Source organism: Manihot esculenta, chromosome 18 (assembly GCF_001659605.2).
Source record: "Manihot esculenta cultivar AM560-2 chromosome 18, M.esculenta_v8, whole genome shotgun sequence".
Lineage (NCBI taxonomy): Eukaryota > Viridiplantae > Streptophyta > Magnoliopsida > Malpighiales > Euphorbiaceae > Manihot > Manihot esculenta.
Window position 1 is genome coordinate 9,789,863 of NC_035178.2, and position 18,486 is coordinate 9,808,348.

Below are 18,486 nucleotides of genomic sequence, written 5' to 3' on the forward strand. Positions count from 1 at the left end.
TTAATTATATTAATATTCTATTTGAATTTAAATTAGCTAGAAAAATGATTTTAATATTGTATTTCTATATAATTAAATTTTATTACAACGTAAAACAAAACTTTACAAAAAATAATCAACTAAAATTTAAAAATTAATATCTAAAAAATCATAAAAAAATAAAATATTTAGTGACAAATTTAAATTCGTCAATAATAATAAAGTCTATTTATAGTTAAAACATATTAGATTCATTGCTACAACATCTAGCAACAAAAAATCAGTAAAAAAAAATCCCTTGTACGCTTCATCACTAGCTGTTTGTTTACATGCATTAAAGAGAAACTGAAATAACTGAATCTTCATGATTTTTTTATATAATTTATAATTTCATTAGTAAAAAATTGTTTATAATTGTTATTTTTATAATTTTATGAATATTATTAAATTTATAATCATGATTTTACTAAGTTATATTTATTATTTAAAAAAAAAACTGTTTATATATATATATATATATATATATATATATTTCATTTAATTAATACTATAAAAGATAATTTTATTTCATTTCGGTCCGCTATAATCGATAACTCATAACCAGTTGAATTTGGAATTTGGTTAAATTTGATATCCTTTTAATTTCAGTTTGAGCCTGCAACAATCGAATATTTTAAAAATATTTCACCCGCTTATAATTCACTGTCTTTTATATATATTTATTATTAACAGATATTTCAATTTTGTTTATTCTAGATCGAAAAATTATTCATAATAAAAGTTTAATTCATCCACGAGCACTACAAAAAAACAGTGATTTAGCGACCAAAATTTTGGTCGCTAAAAGGCAGAATTTGGTCGCTATTATGAAATAGCGACCATTTAGCGACCAAAATGAAATGGTCGGTGTTTGGCCAGTCGCTAAATTTTTGGCGACAATCTAGAAATTGGTCGCTAAAATAGCGACCAATCAGCGACCATTTTTTGGTCGCTAATATGGTGTCATGGCAAATTAAAAATTAAAAATATTAGTCGCTGGACGGAAGTAAATTGGTCGTTAAATTTTAGTCGCGAAATGGTCGCTAATTTGATTATAAAATCATTCTTATCCCTCTTGGAAATAAATCAATATGCCCCTTTCATATTCCATTTATATATGGTTAATTAACTCAATTCTTTTTTTCAATTATTAAATTAACAAAATTAATTTAAAAAATTTGGAAAGTGGATAAGTTTTAAATAACCCATCTCATCATTTTATTTATTTTTTGTAAAAAAGGGAGATGAGTTTCCCTGTCCATAAGAATTACTTGGATTATCATATTTCCATTAAATAAATAAAAATTCCACAAAGATGTTAGAAGTTCTGCATGAAATTAATATACATATGCATATCAAATGCTGCTGCAGAAAATGATGGATCTTAATCTTATTATATATACAATTTTTTTTTTCTGCAGAAAGCCATTTTCAATGTTCCATCAATAAATCCATGGATGGATGGAGAGACAGAGAAAGAAACAAAATCTAAAACTCAACCAAAATAATTCACAACCATAGACAAAGGAACTAAACAAAGACCCATTTTCTTCAGTTCTGTGATGTCACTTTCGCTCCCAATTAAACCCAAATCCTCTCTTCTCTCTTCTCTTTGCTCTGTGATCGGCTTTCTTCCTTCTTTCTCCTAATTCATAAGTCAATTAATCAACCTCAAAATATGGAAAAAAAAAATTCTTAATCAGTAATTAATTAATCCCTAATTACCTGCAGTGATGGTGATGATGAAATAACACCCATTTTTTCTCTCTGTTTTGTGTTCTTGTTTAACTGGTTCATCATAATCAGATCATAAATCTGTGCATAAACAAAAGGGGTTAACTAAAAAAGAATATATTTTTAACTAAAAGAAAAAACATATAAATAATTTCTAACCTTGGGACTATTGACAGGAGAACTAGCAGTATACTACCCAAACCTGATTAACTCATAAACACAACAGAAACAAAACAGAATTTCACACAAACCTCACATTAGCATTTCAATAAAATTCAGAAACCCATTTTAACTATCTCACAAAAACAACTCTTAAACCATTCACAATAGTCTTTATTTCAACATTTTGTCAATAAATCTCACAAATACAACCTCAGCACATTCAGATAAATCTTAGAATTTCCACAAATTTCAGAAATCTCCCATTAGCAATTCAAACCCATTTCAAAGATCTTACGTAAAACAACTCCCAATCCATTCACAGTAGGCTTCATTTCAAAAAGTTTATAATAAAAAATTAAAATTAATTTAAAGTTAAGTGTAATATATTTTATTTATATAAATTAAAACAATTAAACAACAATTGATTGCTAATTTTGAGAATAAAAATTTTTCAAATTTATATAAATTTATTATTCATCATAATTTCGATACCCATATCTAAATTTAGATCTATATTTCTGTATATCAGAATATGTACCTATTTCTCACACTCATATTCGAGTCCGAATAACCTAGGTTATAGCTGTAGCAAAATCAAGCCAATATGGAAAACTACCTCTGCATGTTCTCACAAATATTGTATAGGCACTAGGTAAATGTTCATTGTTCATAATTGAGATTTAGGAAGCATCTCCAAAAGTTACACAGAGGTGAACATTGACCAAAGTTAAAAGATAATTGCTTATCCATTTCCCGACCTCCCCTCTGTACAATTTGTACAATTTAAAATACAGATGTCAAGAAATAAAGTTCAGCAGAAGGTAAGTGAAAGATTGAAGAGCTCTATAAGTTTATTATCAAAGGAAGTTAATACCTTAACAAATTAAATATTGCAATAATATTAAACAGCATCGGATTACTTCTATTTTTTTTTCCCAAGTTTTACAAGCAGGAAACTCGCTGTGTAGTCAAACAATTTAACTTCAACAAGGAACCCAGCATAATAGAAGAACCCAATCAAATCTTATTTGAGAAATAAGCATCTTTATCAACGCCGTAGTCCTGCTTGAAAATGGGTTATCCATCCAGCAATCTGTCCATTAATGGGATTTCTAATAAATCTCACAAATACAACCCTCAGAACATTTACATAAATCTTCGCATTTCCACAAATTTCAGAAGCCCACATCAATAAATCTCACAAATTTTAGAAAGCACATATCTGAAACCACAATCTCAAAACCCATTCAAACCTGCAGTGACTGAGGACGTAGACGAAAGCGGCAAGGGGCAGCGGCAACGTGACTTAGGATGAGGAACGGCGGCGAGGAGCAGCACCGGACGGCGGAAGGACTAGACCAGCGGACGCAGAAACAAGGACCAGATGAAGCGACAGAGGAGAGCCACGACAGCAACAAGGACCAAGACGCCAGAGGAAGCGGCGGAGGAACGTCGACCGCCTGATAGAGAGAAGAAGGGGCGTAGGGGGGTGGCGGGCGGCTCTGTTGAGAGTTGAGAGAGGAATGTGACTTTAGGATGGGCAACTTAAGGGTTTAGTTTATGTAAGCTTTTTTTTTTTTTTTCTTATAGTTTATATTATTTAAAACATTTTATATTATACATGTATTAATTAATAATAATAAGTTTAAATTTTATCCTTTAAATTATGATTTTAAAAAAATAAATAATATGATTTACGGTATTAAAAATATTCAACACAACATAATTAATAAGAGTATTAATTTAATAGGGTTAGAGTGAAAGAATAATATAAGTAATCTATATATAAATAGTAATAAGGTAGAATTAATAATAATAACTTAATTAGATATACATATACACTGATAAAGATATATAATAATAAAAAAAATAATTTATAACTTAGCTAAAAAATATATTTAAAAAAATTATTAACTTTTTATTTTAGAAATGTATTAGTTTTCAATTAAAAATTAAATAATTTTTTAAGTTATTAATTTTTTAAGTTAATTTTTCAATTAAAAATTAATTACTTAATTTTTTAAGTTAAAATAAATTAATTATTTTTTAAGTTAAAATTAATTAATTAATTTTTTTAGTTAAAATAATTAAAAATTTAGTCGTGTTTTGTTCCTCTTTAATCATAATATTTAGATCTCACAAACCTCAGAAAGCATACATCTGAAATCATAATTTCAAAATATCCATTCAAACCTGCAGTAACATAGGATATACGTAAAATAAATTGTACTAAAAATAAAAATATACGTAAAATTATAAAAAAATATTTTAACAGTATATTTAATCTTAATTTAAAATTTTAAATAAAATAAAATTTAATTTAAAATTAAATTAAAATTTTAAAAATGAAATGGTTGCTGATTAGACGCCGATTGGTCGCTGTTTAGCGACTAAAAAAATTAGTCGCTAAATATGGTCGCAAATTACAACATTATATTCCCGCCTAAAAAGTTGTTGCAATTTCGTCGCAAATATGGTCGCTAATAATTCGCGCCATTAATTTCCGCTAGATTTAGCGACCATTTTATATTTGGTCGCTAAATAGCGACCAATTAACTACAAAAAATTGGTCGCTAAGCTTTTTATTAAATAAAAATATTATTTCATTCATTTAGTAGCAGAATGGTTGCTGATTGGTCGCTATATAGCGACCAAAAAATTTGGTCGCTAATTTTGGTCGCAATTTCACAGTTTTTTTGTAGTGGAGTATTTAACTCTCAATTTCGTTTGAAATAAAAAGACTCGAACTTAAAATAAAAAAGTGTCGAGCATATAACAATTGCGTATTAAAAATTAAGCCTATACTATATGTTAGACATATACTCCCCTATTTTTATTTTGTTGTATTGTTTAAAATCTTTTGCACATAAACGAAGGAGAACAATATATATTTTAAATTTTAATAAAGTTAGAGATAAAAAAAATATAAAGAATTGGTCCCATTTTATAACTGAAAAATGGCGATATTTATTTGTAAAATTTGCCGACCCTAAATTGGAGAAGTTACTACTCCATGAAGCAATTCTGCCTAATTTATCCACGTGTAGCATCTTGAAGAAATTCCACTATTTTTCCCTTGCCAACTCAATATCTTTATGGTTAAGTAATTTTTTTGTGCTAAGCAAATGTTATTTATTGGCTATTAATTTTCTTAGCGTTGAAGTAAAACTCAAAAGATTGTATTTTCAAGAAGTTTGAGGTGGCAAGTTAAAATGGTAACAAGTTTAATTTCTAACATCCTCCCTTAAACTTAGTTTGGCTATTTCCAGCATCTTCTTTAATTTTAGAGATGAATCGGCTTTGAGTGGCTTTGTGAAAATATTTGCAATTTGATCTTCATGTTGACAATACTCAACCATGATCTCTTTGTCTTTTACCAAGTCTCGAATATAATGGTGTTTAATATCTATATGCTTGCTACGACTATGAAAAACATGGTTCTTTGCTAAAGTAATAGTTGACTTGTTATTACAGTAAATAGTTGTTGGACTATCTTGCTTATTTTTCAATTTAGTGAGCATCATTCGCAACCAAACTGCTTGAGTTGCACAACTAGCTGTTGTAATATATTTTGCTTCTGCCATTGAAAGTGTCACCACTTGTTACTTCTTTGAGCACCAAGAAAATGCTCCAAAACCAAGATGAAATACGTAACCAGAAGTGCTTTTTCAGTTCTCAATATCTCCAGCCCAATCATGTATATACTGAGCATCCTTCGCAACCAAACTGCTTGAGTTGCACAACTAGTTGCTACAATATATTATGCTTTTGCCATTGAAAGTGCCACCACTTGTTGCTTGTTTGAGTACCAAGAAAATGCTTCAGAAACAAGATGAAATACGTAATTAGAAGTGCTTTTTTGATTCTTAGTATCTCCAGCCCAATCACTATCTGTATACCCCATAAGCTCTATTTTATCATTATCAGAATAAGATATACCACCATCCAGAGTACCTTTGATGTATCTTAAAATTCTTTTTGCTTCTTACCAATTAGATTGTCATGGTGAATCCATGAATCTACTTGTAATTCCAACTCCATAAACAATGTCAGGTCTAGTTGCTGTTAGGTACCTCAAGCTTCTAACAAGTCTTCTAAAATTTGTCGCATCAACAAAATCACCGCTACCATCTTTAATAAGCTTTAACCTTTCTTTAATTGGTGTCAGCATTGGCTTGCATATTTCCATCTTGAATTTCTTTAAAATATCTCCTACCTATTTCTTTTGTGAGATAAAAGTACCTTTATCGGTTTGCTTCATCTCTATGCCAAGAAAATAAGATATTGGCCCCAAATCTATCATCTCAAATTGAGCAATCATAGTCTCCCTAAATTCTGACAGAAGTTTTAGGTTATTGCCAGTGAAGATCAAATCATCCACGTATAAGCAGACAATGAATCACCATCCTTGTTAACTTTGATGTACAAAGTATGCTCGTATGGACACTTCTGTAATTTATTATTTAGAAAGTAAGAGTGAATACGAGTATACCATGTCCTTGGTGCTTGTTTCAGACCATATAAAGCCTTTTTCAGTCGATAGACTTTATCTTCAACTCCTTGCTTCACATAACTTGGTGGTTGTTCAACATATACCTCTTTTTCAAGTAAGCCATTCAAGAATGCTGACTTGACATCCATTTAATATATTTTTCAGTGACTTTGAGTAGCAATTGAAATAATCATACACACTATATTAAGTCTAGCAACCGGAGCAAATACTTCGAAGTAATCAATACCAGGCTTTTGTTTGTATCCTTTCACCACTAATCTTGCTTTAATGCATTTCACCTCTCCATTGGACTTATACTTCATTTTGCACATCCATTTGACTCTAATTGGTGTCTTTCCTTCTAGTAGAGTAGCTAACTCCATGTATTATTTTTCTCAATAGCATGAATTTCTTCATTCATTGCTTTAACCCAATGATCATCATTAGCTGCTTCTTCAAACATTACTAGATCACAGTCTGCAAAGAAAGCATAATGTGCAACTTCATCATCATCAGAATCTTTATCATCACTAACCTCATAGTCTTGTAAATAGGTATGTGGACGACGATCACGCTGTGAGTGCTTAAGTATTGGAGGAGATGACTCTTCAAGCTTAGGAGAAGGTAGTGCTTGTGAAGCTGAAGGAATTCACCATTCTGATTATTTGTTTCCACTTCATTATTGATAAATACAGGTGTTGGCAATGATCTCTTTTCTTCTTCTAACCAATCCCATATTCCATCTTCGTCAAAAGTAACATCTCGACTGATAATCGTTTTTTGAGTCTTTGGATTGTATAGCTTGTAACCCTTTATCTCTAGATTGTAACCAATGAAGATCACTTATATGTCGTATCATCAAGCTTCTTTCTCAACTCATCAGGTACATGTGAATAGGCAATGCAATTAAATACTCTCAGATGGCTCATATTTGGCTTTCGTCCACTCCATGCTTTTTGTGGTGTTTTATCACGAACACGCACCTATTCAGAATGTAGACAGCACAAGCCATAGCCTCTGCCAAAAAACTTTTAGGTAGTTTTTTGCAATGCAACATGCTTCTTACCATATCCATGATGGTTTTATTTTTCCTTTTTGCTACTCCATTTTATTGAGGAGTATATCTAGCTATCAACTGATGCTTGATTCCATGCTTTCTTAGATAATCATCACATACAATATATTCAGTGCCTCTATCAGTTCTTAAAGTTTTAACAAAATGACCACTTTATTTTTTGACATATGTCACAAAATTCTTTAGTACTTCACATGCTTCAAATATAGTGTAAAAATTCATTCTTGACTTTAATGGCAATCCTCCCTTTCCTTAGAACTATAATTTTGTAGTTATTACGAAGCTTCACTGAATAATGAAACGACTCATCGAGCTTAGAAAAGACTTTCTTATTTCCACTCAAATGATTACTGCAGCCTAAGTCTAGCAACTATTGATTGTCATTACTATTTGAGATTTCATGACTAGCCAATAGCAGAGTTTCTAAATTATCATTCTGAGTAACTCTGGTATGATTCTCTCGATTTTCAACTCTCCTGGCACTACATTCTTTGCTATAGTGCCATATTTTTTGCAGTTGTGACACTGAATATGTGACTTGCATTCACATTGATAGTGACCAGGCTTTTTGCATTTGTGACATTGAATATTATATTTATTTTGAGAAAAATTATTATCTCTTGCTCCTTGTCTGGCAATAGGTATGAAATCTCTGCCTCCCCTGCCTCTAAAATTTTGGCCTCTTTGATTCTACTTTGTTCTTCTTGTGATGGACTCCTCGTTTCTTAAATTTACTTGGACTTTAATGCTTGCTCCAATGTGCTTGGTGACCTTTCGTTCATCCACATTTCTTGGGACTCCAATGAGGCTTGTAAATCATTAAGAGTCAAAACTTCAAGATCTTTGGATTCTTTAATGACTGTAACCATATAATCAAACCAACTTAACAGCGTTCGCATAATTTTCTTCACATCTTTTTCTTCAATTTTGTCTCCATTATTTTTCATCTCATTGACTATTTTCTGCATGCGAGAAAAATAATCACGAATACTTTCATCTTTTTCCTGCTCCATCAGCTCATACTGTCTTTTTAATCCATGTAGCCTCGTTATTTTAACTAGATCTACACCTTCATACGTTTTGAGCAAAATATTCCAAGCCACTTTTGTTGTTTTGGCATGAAATATTTTTTCAAGAACTGGTAGCTCAATGAACTGACAAATTAAAAATAAAGCCTTCTCATTGAGTGAACAATCACGAACTAATTGTTGCATTTCTTTAGCTGTTAGCTTTTCTTTTTTCCTCGAACCCTTTCTCTAAAATTTCTCCAAAGCCATTGCTCTTCGTATATAGCTCCATTAAATGCTTTCACATTGCAAAATTATTTTTTCCATCGAACTTGAAAAATACTCTTTCTCTGAAATTTCTCCAAAGCCATTGCTCTTCATATAAAGCTCTATTAAATGCTTCCACATTGCAAAATTATTTTTTTTCATCGAACTTGAAAATTGTTGATGTACCTGTTGAGTTGGTTGGACTCTAGCGCTTGAATTAGAAGCCATCTTTTAGTAATCGACTCTAATATCAAATATTGGCAATTGAAATTAAAATTGCCAAAAAAATTAAGTAGAATTAATTATCCACATAAACACTCAAATAATTTTATTAAAACAAAAAAACTCTCATAAATATAAAGTATTTTTTTCACACACACTATAACTCATAGGAGCTATTTTTTAACTTTAGCTCGTTAGAACTAAACCTCTCTATTTCTCGCTCACTCTCTTAATATTTTCTCTCTAAAAATTCTGATTGCAAATGTAAAGAATTAGTCCCATTTTAGGGTTGAAAAATGGTGGTACCCATTTGCGAAATTTGCTGACTCCAAATTGGAGAAGTTGCTGCTCCATGAAGCAATTCCATCCTACTTATCCACATGCAGCATTTTGGAGAAACTCAACCATGTGTTGTCCATTTTCCCTTACCAACTCAATATTGTTATGGTTAAGCAATTTTTTTTATGCTAAGCAAATGTTATTTATTAGCTACTAATTTTCTTAGTGTTAAAATAAATCTCAAAAAATGAATGTATTTTCAAGAAGCTTGAGGTGGCAAGTTAAAATGACACCAAGTTTAATTCCTAACGGTCGGCCACAACATGCAGTGGAAAAAAGAAAACCTCAAATACAGTGAATAAAAGTCCTAAGATACCTATTGAAGGACACCATAGGAACCCTATGTAACTCTCAGAAACGAGACTCAAAGAAATGCTTGGAGATCTGGCCACTGGAGTAAGGAGATGTTGAAATCTTCAAGCCAAAATCGATGAAAACGTCCATGCATGCAAAGAAAAAAGACCAACCAGCAACCTAATAAAGCAGATCTACAAAAAAAAAAAAAAAAGCCCTCCAACAAACACATATCTACCACCGAAAACTAGATAACTAAATTCTTATTTATGTACAACCCACCCCGAAGTGGGAAGGATAAACCCATTCTTGGGACAGAAAAGGCAAACCCACTCCGAGTGGGGTAGAGAGAGCCAAGAAAACTGACATTAAAACGGAGAGGAAAGAAAAACGAAGAAAGAAGAGAGAGCTTTCTCTCACTAAAAGGAAGGAAGTTGATCTGTAGTTGAAGTACTGAAAGAGAGAGAGAGTATGAAGGATATGGAACTATTAATATATGTCCTTCCTCTAAATTAAATCTTGAAAGGAATAAATAAGCCATAATTTTGGTAATTGGATTATTGTGCGAAAATTTAAATAATTAATTAAATTGCTAAAACATTGATTTTTGGTTGGAGATATGAGAGTGATAGTAGATACGGCTGTACCGTTCCGGTTCCGATTTTGGACGGTTGCATGTAGAAATCGAAATTGGAACTGAAAATTAATTTTTAAAATTTTTTGAAACCAAAATCAAAATTAAATTTCGATATGGTTTTATATGTTTTAAATTCAGTATAATTTTTTTTATTTTTATAATAAAATTTAAATTTAAACGAAATAATTAAATACTTTTAATATAATATTAATATTATTTATATCAAACTAATAAATTTAATCATTAAATTTTAAAATAATATCAAATATTCACAATATTATATAATATTTACATCTAAAATATATAAAAACACTAAATAACTAAATATAATAAGTTTTTATATTACAATTTTTAAACTTAAAAAAAATAAAAAAAATTTCAGCAAAACTTTCAAAAACTTTGTTGCAATATTTTTACAGAAAATAAATTTTTATCATTCCCATAATATGTACAAATGTATTTAATTTTCTTTAATTTTTTATAATAAAATTACGTAATTTAAAATAAAATTGTAGTATTTAAAATTATATAATTTAACTTAATAGTATTTTTTTAAATAATCACAATTATTTTAATTTAATTTATTTTTAATTTTATTAAATTATATTTTATTATTATATTCTATTAATATAAATTTTATTAATTTGGAGATAATATATAATATATAATCTATTAAAATAGAACAAAATAATTAATAAATTAAATTAGTTGAATTATACTTTTATAAATTTTTAATATTTGATTAATAACTAAAATATATAATAATTATATATGTATTTTTAACCCTTGATTAGTGTCTAAAATATATAATAATTATATATATATACCTATAGTTATTGACAACAATTATAAATATATATACACATATATCAATTTATATATAATTATTTTAATAATTTATATTCTATTTTATAATTCTATTAGTATTGAAATAGTATATATATATAATTTATATAAATTTTAATTAACTCATTAAATTAGTTAAATTATACCACTATAAATATTTAATAATTAATTAATAACTAAAACGTATAATAATTTTATATTATTATTATTATAAATATATATATATATAATTATTTAAATAATTTATATTTTAATACTATAATTTTATTAATATATATTATATAAAAATTAATAACAAAAATAAATAAATACTTTTAATTTTATTACATGCTATATTTTTTTTAATTAAAATTTAATTTTTTAAAATTATTTCAATTCTACCTACATCATTTATATCGCTAAAAATTAATGTAATTACCGAATCATTCGTTATATTAATATGTCACCTCAATAAATTTTAAGGTAAAATTAATAATAATTTAAAATTTTAAGAAAGAATTATAATAAAACTAAAAGTATAGAATTTTTTGATAAATTATTTATTTTATTAATTTTTAAATTCACTTTAAATATTAATATAATTTTTAAAAATAATAAATTAATATTATATTTAAGAGTTAAAAGAATAATTAAATAAATATTTTTAAAAAATATTTTATTATTTTTAATATTTTCAAATTGAATCATTAAACATTATTTTAAATTATTTTTTAATATTTCACAAATAATATATTTAATAAGATTATTTTCTTAATATTTTAAAAATAATAGTAAATAGTAAATATATTAAATAAATTTAAAAAACATCAATTGATAATAATTTTAATTAAAATAAAATTATTATTATTATAAAATTATTGATAAAAATTAAAAAAATTGAATAATAATAACAACAACATTTTTTTTTTAAATAGAACAACAATATTTTTTAAATATATTTAATAATAAAAAAATAATTTTATAAGTCTGAATTTTAAAAATTTGAAGTTTAACTGAGGAAAAATAAAAATAGAAGATGAAATTATAATAAAAATAAAGTATATAATTTTTTTAATAATTAATTTTAAATTTTATTAATGCGGCATGATTATATAGCATTAACATAGCGGGGCGATATAATAATTTTATTAATTATATAATGTTGATATGATACGTAACATGATAATTTCGTTACTTTTTTTAATGATAAGCAACAATAAAATATAATAAAAAATTTTTAAAAGCTTGATAAAAAATAATTACAATAAAATTAACAGTAAAAATTCCATATATAATCTATTTAAATAGAATATATTATAATTAATTAACTAAATTGATTAAATAAAATAATAAAAAATATTTAATAATTAAATAGTATTATAATTATATATATCTAATTTTATTAAAATTATATTATTAAAACTATATATTAAAATTATAAAATCATTATAAATTATTTAAATATATATATAAATCAATTATTTAATACGATTTCAATTTGGTAAGGCCTCCTAAGTTTTGATAAAGTATCAAACTAAATAAATTCGATTAGTTACACTATCACTTCTTTTTCATTGTAATTCAATTGGATACTGTTCTTGGATTGGGTTGGCCACTTGCCATTTCCCAGAAGCAATGGTATGTTCAAGAATCTCAAGCTTTGCTCATCTCTTTCCATTTTAGATCTCACTCTCACCGATCTTCTTGACAGCAAACACAAGGTTAGATACTTCCTCTTTAGCTTGAGTTCTTTGAGATTCACGCAACATCTTCTTCTATCTTTAATCCTCTAACCCTTGCTCATATTCTTTCTCAAAGACTGAAATTGTTGATTTATGAATTTGATATGATCTCCAAGATTCTTGCGCCTTTCAATTTCAGCATTGATTCTTCATTCAACCTAGTTAGGTTTGATGGAGTTTAAAAACAGTATGTAGGATTAACTGTTAAAACAATCCTGTTTGGACCGGTATTATTAGGCTTGATTGCTATAGTGTGTGGGGAGAAAATACAGGAAGTCAGGAGGAAAGTGAGGGTAAGTAAAGGAATAGAAGAAAGGAGAGAAAATAAGGATTCATTAAAGTTTTTGACAATTACTTCTGCAAAGATATCAAATGCAGCTTCAGGAAATACCAAAGTGACTAGCTAAAAGTATAATTGATCAACTAACTAGTAACAGTGCCTAGCTCAGACACATTACTCGCCTGGAGACATGGGTTTGAGTAGCATACCCCAATCCCCTACTTAACAATAAAATAAAAGGAAATAAAAGCTAACTAGTAACAGTTACTTGATTACTGAGTAGTTAATGGGTCCTAGGACATCTATCTTTTAGCCACTTTATTGCTAATTTTGCTTTAACTGCCATTGAGGCTGAGAAAAGAGGAAGAGATAAAGGAACATAGGCATATCCTTTGGAGGATTATGCTGTTCATATGCTCTAAACCCTATAAATTTCTTCTGTCAGGTGGAGAAGACTTAAAAGGTCTAAAGGTTGCATCCTTGCTGGATATATACTGGTCCAACAGCACATGCTTACTAATTGAATATTGCTTATATCACATAAATCTTTTGGTGCCTTTATGTGACATATTTTGGTTTCATGTATCCGAGATCTCCCATATTATGTTATTTTATGAGTTATGCCCTGCCATATATCAAACCTCTCTATAAATATTTACGTTTCATCATTTTAAGAGAAATTTTTTACTGGACATCAACACAACTGTCAAATATTATAACCATTCTCAATAGAATTGACCACTGGTCACAACCTTGCTAACAATTATAATATATTCTTCTTGCCATATATTTATTTTGAAAATCTGCAATGCATTGACACTGAACTATACTTTTTTTTTTGTACATATTAAAAAACAAGACAAACATAGCATAAACTAAGTCTAATAACTTTTCTTTCGATAACTGATAAAATTCCTGATAACAAAATAAAGTAGGTGGAGACTGGAGAGTGTTGCTACTGGCTACAAGGCTATATGCAGACAATAAAGCCTCATTACAAGTACACAGCAGTGAGTCTTATCCTAAACTGCATAGCAAGATGGCGAAATATGAAGCATTGCAAACAATAGATTATAGACATATGTATTTACCTTTTAAGATTACATGAAACTGAAGCTAAGCAATCAAATTCTTTGCTGAAACTACCTTTGACTTTACGGCTGCAACTCTGTAGCTCAGTAGCTGAATTGAATATCCCACAAATTCATGTTTTTCTCGTTCCCTTAAAGTCTTTCCTGCCATATATCTGATACTGATCTGCAGCAATCAAGTTAGCTGTACTTTGAATGATTAGGCGCATTTTCCTTGATGCAATCTGCGATTCCCTTCTTTCCACTATTTCCAACAATTCAGAGGTTCATGGCTGTTTTTGGCGATTTCATGGCTAGAAGAGCTCTCTCCTTCAGAATACATTTGTAAAGGACGGATATCCCAGACCCCTCCACCTCTCCAGTAGGAAGAGTTAACTTGTGGGATGTGTGCAACTCTGCTAAAATCTTCACCTTGTTCATTTGGACTCAATGTCCTAATCAATTCATCAGGCATTTCAAAAAACTCTAGCACTTTTAATTTAGTCAGATGCTCAATTCCTGAGGGAACTTTTCTTAAGGAGTTGCAGCGCTGGATGATGAGTTTTTCAAGGCGAGGCATTGCCCCTTTCTCCACATGTATGCTTTTCAGATCATTGAATTTATCAAGACCTAATATTTTGAGCTTCTGAAACCCTCCAGTAGCAAATGACACAATCTCTCCATCAAAAGCCTGAAGTAATTCAAGATGAATTAGATTCGGCAAATGTTGAAGATCTGTAAATGGATCTTGTTTAAGTCGACTCCCTTTAAGAAACAATTTCACCAGTCTGTTGACCATGGTTATCCATTCTGGTAGCTTTTCTAGACGCCCTGTCAAGTACAATCTCTGAAGATGCTGAGGAGGTGAAAATTGGCATTGAAGGTCAATGATTTCCTCCTCTTTAACTGCAGTTATAGACAGTGCTCGAAGCTTACTTAGCTTTTGAATGGAAGAGCACAGAACCTTCCCATCTTCTCTTCTCAACTTAGTGATGCCTAACCTTCGTAGTTCCTTTAGCTTCCCCAACTCTGTCATTATAATATGGCTTTCTTTATTTGCCTCTATAAAGCAGAGCTTCTGCAGGTTTTTCAACTCTCCTATTTTTGCAGGTGCTTCAAAACCATATTTATAGTTGAAGTGAGCATAAGGTTCGAACTCATACCGATACACCAGGAGATGGTGGAGTTTTTTGAGCTTCAGGATTGTTATAGGCAATTTACTGACATAGGAATGTTTGAGATCCAAAGTTTGTAGGTTTCTAAGCTTTCCAATGGATGGTGGAATTATTCCCACCATGGTATTTTTCAAACTCAAGTACCTTAGGAGGGACAGCTTCACAATTTCAGCTGGAAATATCTCTAAAGGTGCACCTTGCAAATCCAGTACATTAAGCATACCAAAACTTTCAGGGAACGATGTGTGCATGGATGATAGGGAATCTGTCAATCCAAACATGAATAAGGAACGGAGTTGTGAAAATGTCTTGATCTGCTTTATATTCTGCATTGTATTATGTATGGATAGCCTTCGAACTGTTTCAGGCCATACTTCATCTTGTTGTTTCGCTACTGCAGAAAAATTTTGATCTTTTGACTTCAAAATGGAAATCTTATGCAGGATATCATGGACACGACATGTTTTGACCCTTCCATCACTTGTTCTCTTTGCCACCTGGATCAAGTTTCTGTCCAAAAGCATCTTGAGGTATCCCTGAGCAACTTCTTCTGCTGTTCTTTCTTCCATTACTTCTGCAAATCTTTCTGCTACCCACAAGCGAATCAGTCTCATGCACTCTATAGGATGGCCCTCTGGAAAGATGCTAAAGTACAAGAAGCAAGATTTTACAATGTAAGGCAATTTTTCATAACTGAGAAACAAAATTTCTTTCATGAACTCGATTTCATTATTATCTCTCAGTTCTGCACCAAGGCTCCTATCAACCATTTCCCACTCATCTGGTAGGCTTTTGTTCTTAGTAAACAAAAGACCGCTGATTGCAATGATTGCCAGTGGCAGCCCCTCACATTTTTCTAAAATACTTTGGGAAACTTTCTGCAAATAAGGAGGACAGATTTCCTTCTTAAACGTCCTCTTGTTGAACAGTTCTTCAGACTCTTTCGCAGATAGTGGTTTCAACTCAAAGTTGTGGCCATTGAATTCCTTAGAAGAGGTAGAAGATACAGCGGCATCGCGAGTTGTGAGCATCACTCGGCCACCATTTCCTCTAGGCAATACAGATTTGATAGAATTCCATGCTCCTAAACTCCACACATCATCTAGCACAAGTATGTAGGACCCTTGCCGGAGGAAATTTTTTACTACTTCTTTCAGCTTGGTTGACTTCATGGTTTCCACTTCCTGAGGGACTGGCTGCTTGAATTCGGCATAGAGCTGCTGCATCATGTCTTTTAGTAGGTCAGTGATCTTGAATGATTCTGAGACAGTGATCCAAACATGGAAGTGAAAATGTTTCTTCACTCTGGAGTCATCATAAACTTTCTTTGCTAGGGTGGTCTTTCCCAATCCTCCCATTCCACATATTGCAATAATTTTGAGTTTAGAATCACCATCTGCCAGCCAAGTAATCAGCTGCTCTCTGTGATTTTCAATGCCCACTAACTCTTGCTCCTCTAGTAGAAGGGCTTGTTCTCGTTGGTCAATCCATGTTTCAGCTGCAGAAGTAGAGCTTGAACCTTTGCCCTTCTTGCTAATATCATATTTTGGTAGTTGATCAAGAATTGTATCAATTTCCAATTTGATCCTATGTATATTAGCAGCATTTTGGTGGTAAACATTCTGTTTCTTGAAGGAAGTATAAATCTTGAGGAGAAAGCTGTGGAATCCACACCCATTGTTGTTGGCAGCATGAACTGGAAGCTGGTTGAGGACATCCTCAGTGCAGTGAAGAACATCTCTCAATTTCCCAACAAACTTTTGAAGTTCTGGATCCATCCTTTCCCCCGTAGCAGCTGCTCTATGGAATGCCCATATTTCATCTAATTTTCTTCTAATGAACTTAACATCTTCATGAACCCCACTGAAGTGATGCACGCCTACTTGGAATATGGAGTACAACTTGTCCAAAACGAAGGCAAGAGTCGCTCCCTCAGCCATCTTCTCTTTTCTTTTTCAATTGTAGTATTTGTGCTGCAATTTTGTTTGGAAATTTTGTGTTTCACAATTCTGTCTATGATATTATTCTCCTCAATAGTATTTCTGGAGCTCAAAGAATGTATACAAGCTTCAGTTTAGATATATAAATGTACTCTTCTTTTTTTTTTTTTTCACAAAAAGACTTTTGACCTTCATTCTTATGAGCTTTCAATTGAACTTATGGCCAAGTACTGTTTGACATGCTCATAGGGCTGACTTTTCAGTTCTTTGGAGTGCCAAAAAGCTTGTGTGAAGACATAGCTAACATCATCCAAACCAAGTAAACAGTTTGAAATAATTATTCGTCTGTAGTTATTACCTGAATTATAACTCTTCATTCCTGAGAAGGAATATTCCTCTTTATTCTGTCTCAATGTTGCTTCTGTAGCCAAAGGAAATTACTATTTTAGATATGTCTTGCAGGAAACAATGGCTATAGAAAACTAGGAAAATGTTCATCAAATGGCAGTGGATCTCAAGCTGATGTATGCTGGTGATCCATTTAATCTGCACAAGAAAGTCACAAAAACTTACTAACTTTTTTTATTGTTTATTCAAGTTGCTGGCAAAAATAGCTCCCCCAAACAACAGCTATAGAAAACATGGAAAATGCTCAGTCAAATATCAATGAATACTGAAAATGGTTGACTTTTTCAAGCAGAAGCAGGTGATCCATTGAATCTGCACAAGAAATTCAGAAAAACTTCTTAATTTTTTGTATTTTTTTGTTTCAAGTTGCTGCAAAAATGGCTTCCCTATTTCTCTATATAGGAAAAATATTTAAATTCATATTCAAACAAGTGCCTTGCATACATATGTAACAAGGCAGGTCTAGTAGCATTTTCTGTTTCTCTCCAACGATTTGGTCAAATCTTCAGATGCTTTCTTAAGGGAAATAGCCAGTAAATTAGAAACTTACTGGGAAAAATAGTGACAGATTCCGAGTACTGTTGTAGATTCCCTCAATTACTTTTATATTATTTTCTTCTAATTTATTCCAAATTGAGGTTCTATGCAGAGTCAAGGAACATGGTAGGTAAATTAGAACCAATGGTGCAGGCGTGCAGCATGATTTGCTCAATGTGGAGACTCACCAGGAAGGTAATGGTAAACCATCTTAAGTCTTTTTCTATTAACTTGTTTGCTTGCAAGTAAGAACTTGCTATTT

At 30.5% G+C, this 18,486-nt stretch overlaps 2 protein-coding genes and 1 long non-coding RNA gene across 3 annotated transcripts; all 3 read right to left on the reverse strand.

Moving 5' to 3' along the window:
- Positions 1 to 1,378: 1,378 nt before the first annotated feature.
- LOC122722529 lies at positions 1,379 to 2,654 on the reverse strand. The gene is made up of 2 exons (XR_006349475.1): positions 1,744 to 2,654; positions 1,379 to 1,663 (listed from the first exon to the last, which is right to left on the reverse strand). It is a non-coding gene; the product is annotated as an uncharacterized LOC122722529 (long non-coding RNA).
- Positions 2,655 to 5,674: 3,020 nt separating this feature from the next.
- On the reverse strand, positions 5,675 to 6,103 carry LOC110606199 (uncharacterized mitochondrial protein AtMg00810-like). The gene is made up of 2 exons (XM_021744958.1): positions 5,938 to 6,103; positions 5,675 to 5,805 (listed from the first exon to the last, which is right to left on the reverse strand). Exons 1-2 carry the CDS (start codon positions 6,101 to 6,103, stop codon positions 5,675 to 5,677), a joined length of 297 nt encoding a protein of 98 aa, XP_021600650.1.
- Positions 6,104 to 13,668: 7,565 nt separating this feature from the next.
- On the reverse strand, positions 13,669 to 17,433 carry LOC122722362 (disease resistance protein RPM1-like). The gene has a single exon (XM_043952929.1). The coding sequence runs from the start codon at positions 17,277 to 17,279 to the stop codon at positions 14,430 to 14,432; it is 2,850 nt and encodes a 949-aa protein (XP_043808864.1). The 5' UTR covers positions 17,280 to 17,433; the 3' UTR covers positions 13,669 to 14,429.
- Between the last annotated feature and the right edge of the window lie 1,053 nt (positions 17,434 to 18,486).

Bases quoted from the DNA above. Each gene is read 5' to 3' on its own strand.
- LOC110606199 (XM_021744958.1), bottom strand. From the start codon at position 6,103: ATGGAAATATGCAAGCCAATGCTGACACCAATTAAAGAAAGGTTAAAG. The intron at 5,806-5,937 runs GTAGATTCATGG...TGGGGTATACAG, and splicing joins TTATGGAGTTGGAATTACAA to ATAGTGATTGGGCTGGAGAT.
- LOC122722362 (XM_043952929.1), bottom strand. From the start codon at position 17,279: ATGGCTGAGGGAGCGACTCTTGCCTTCGTTTTGGACAAGTTGTACTCC.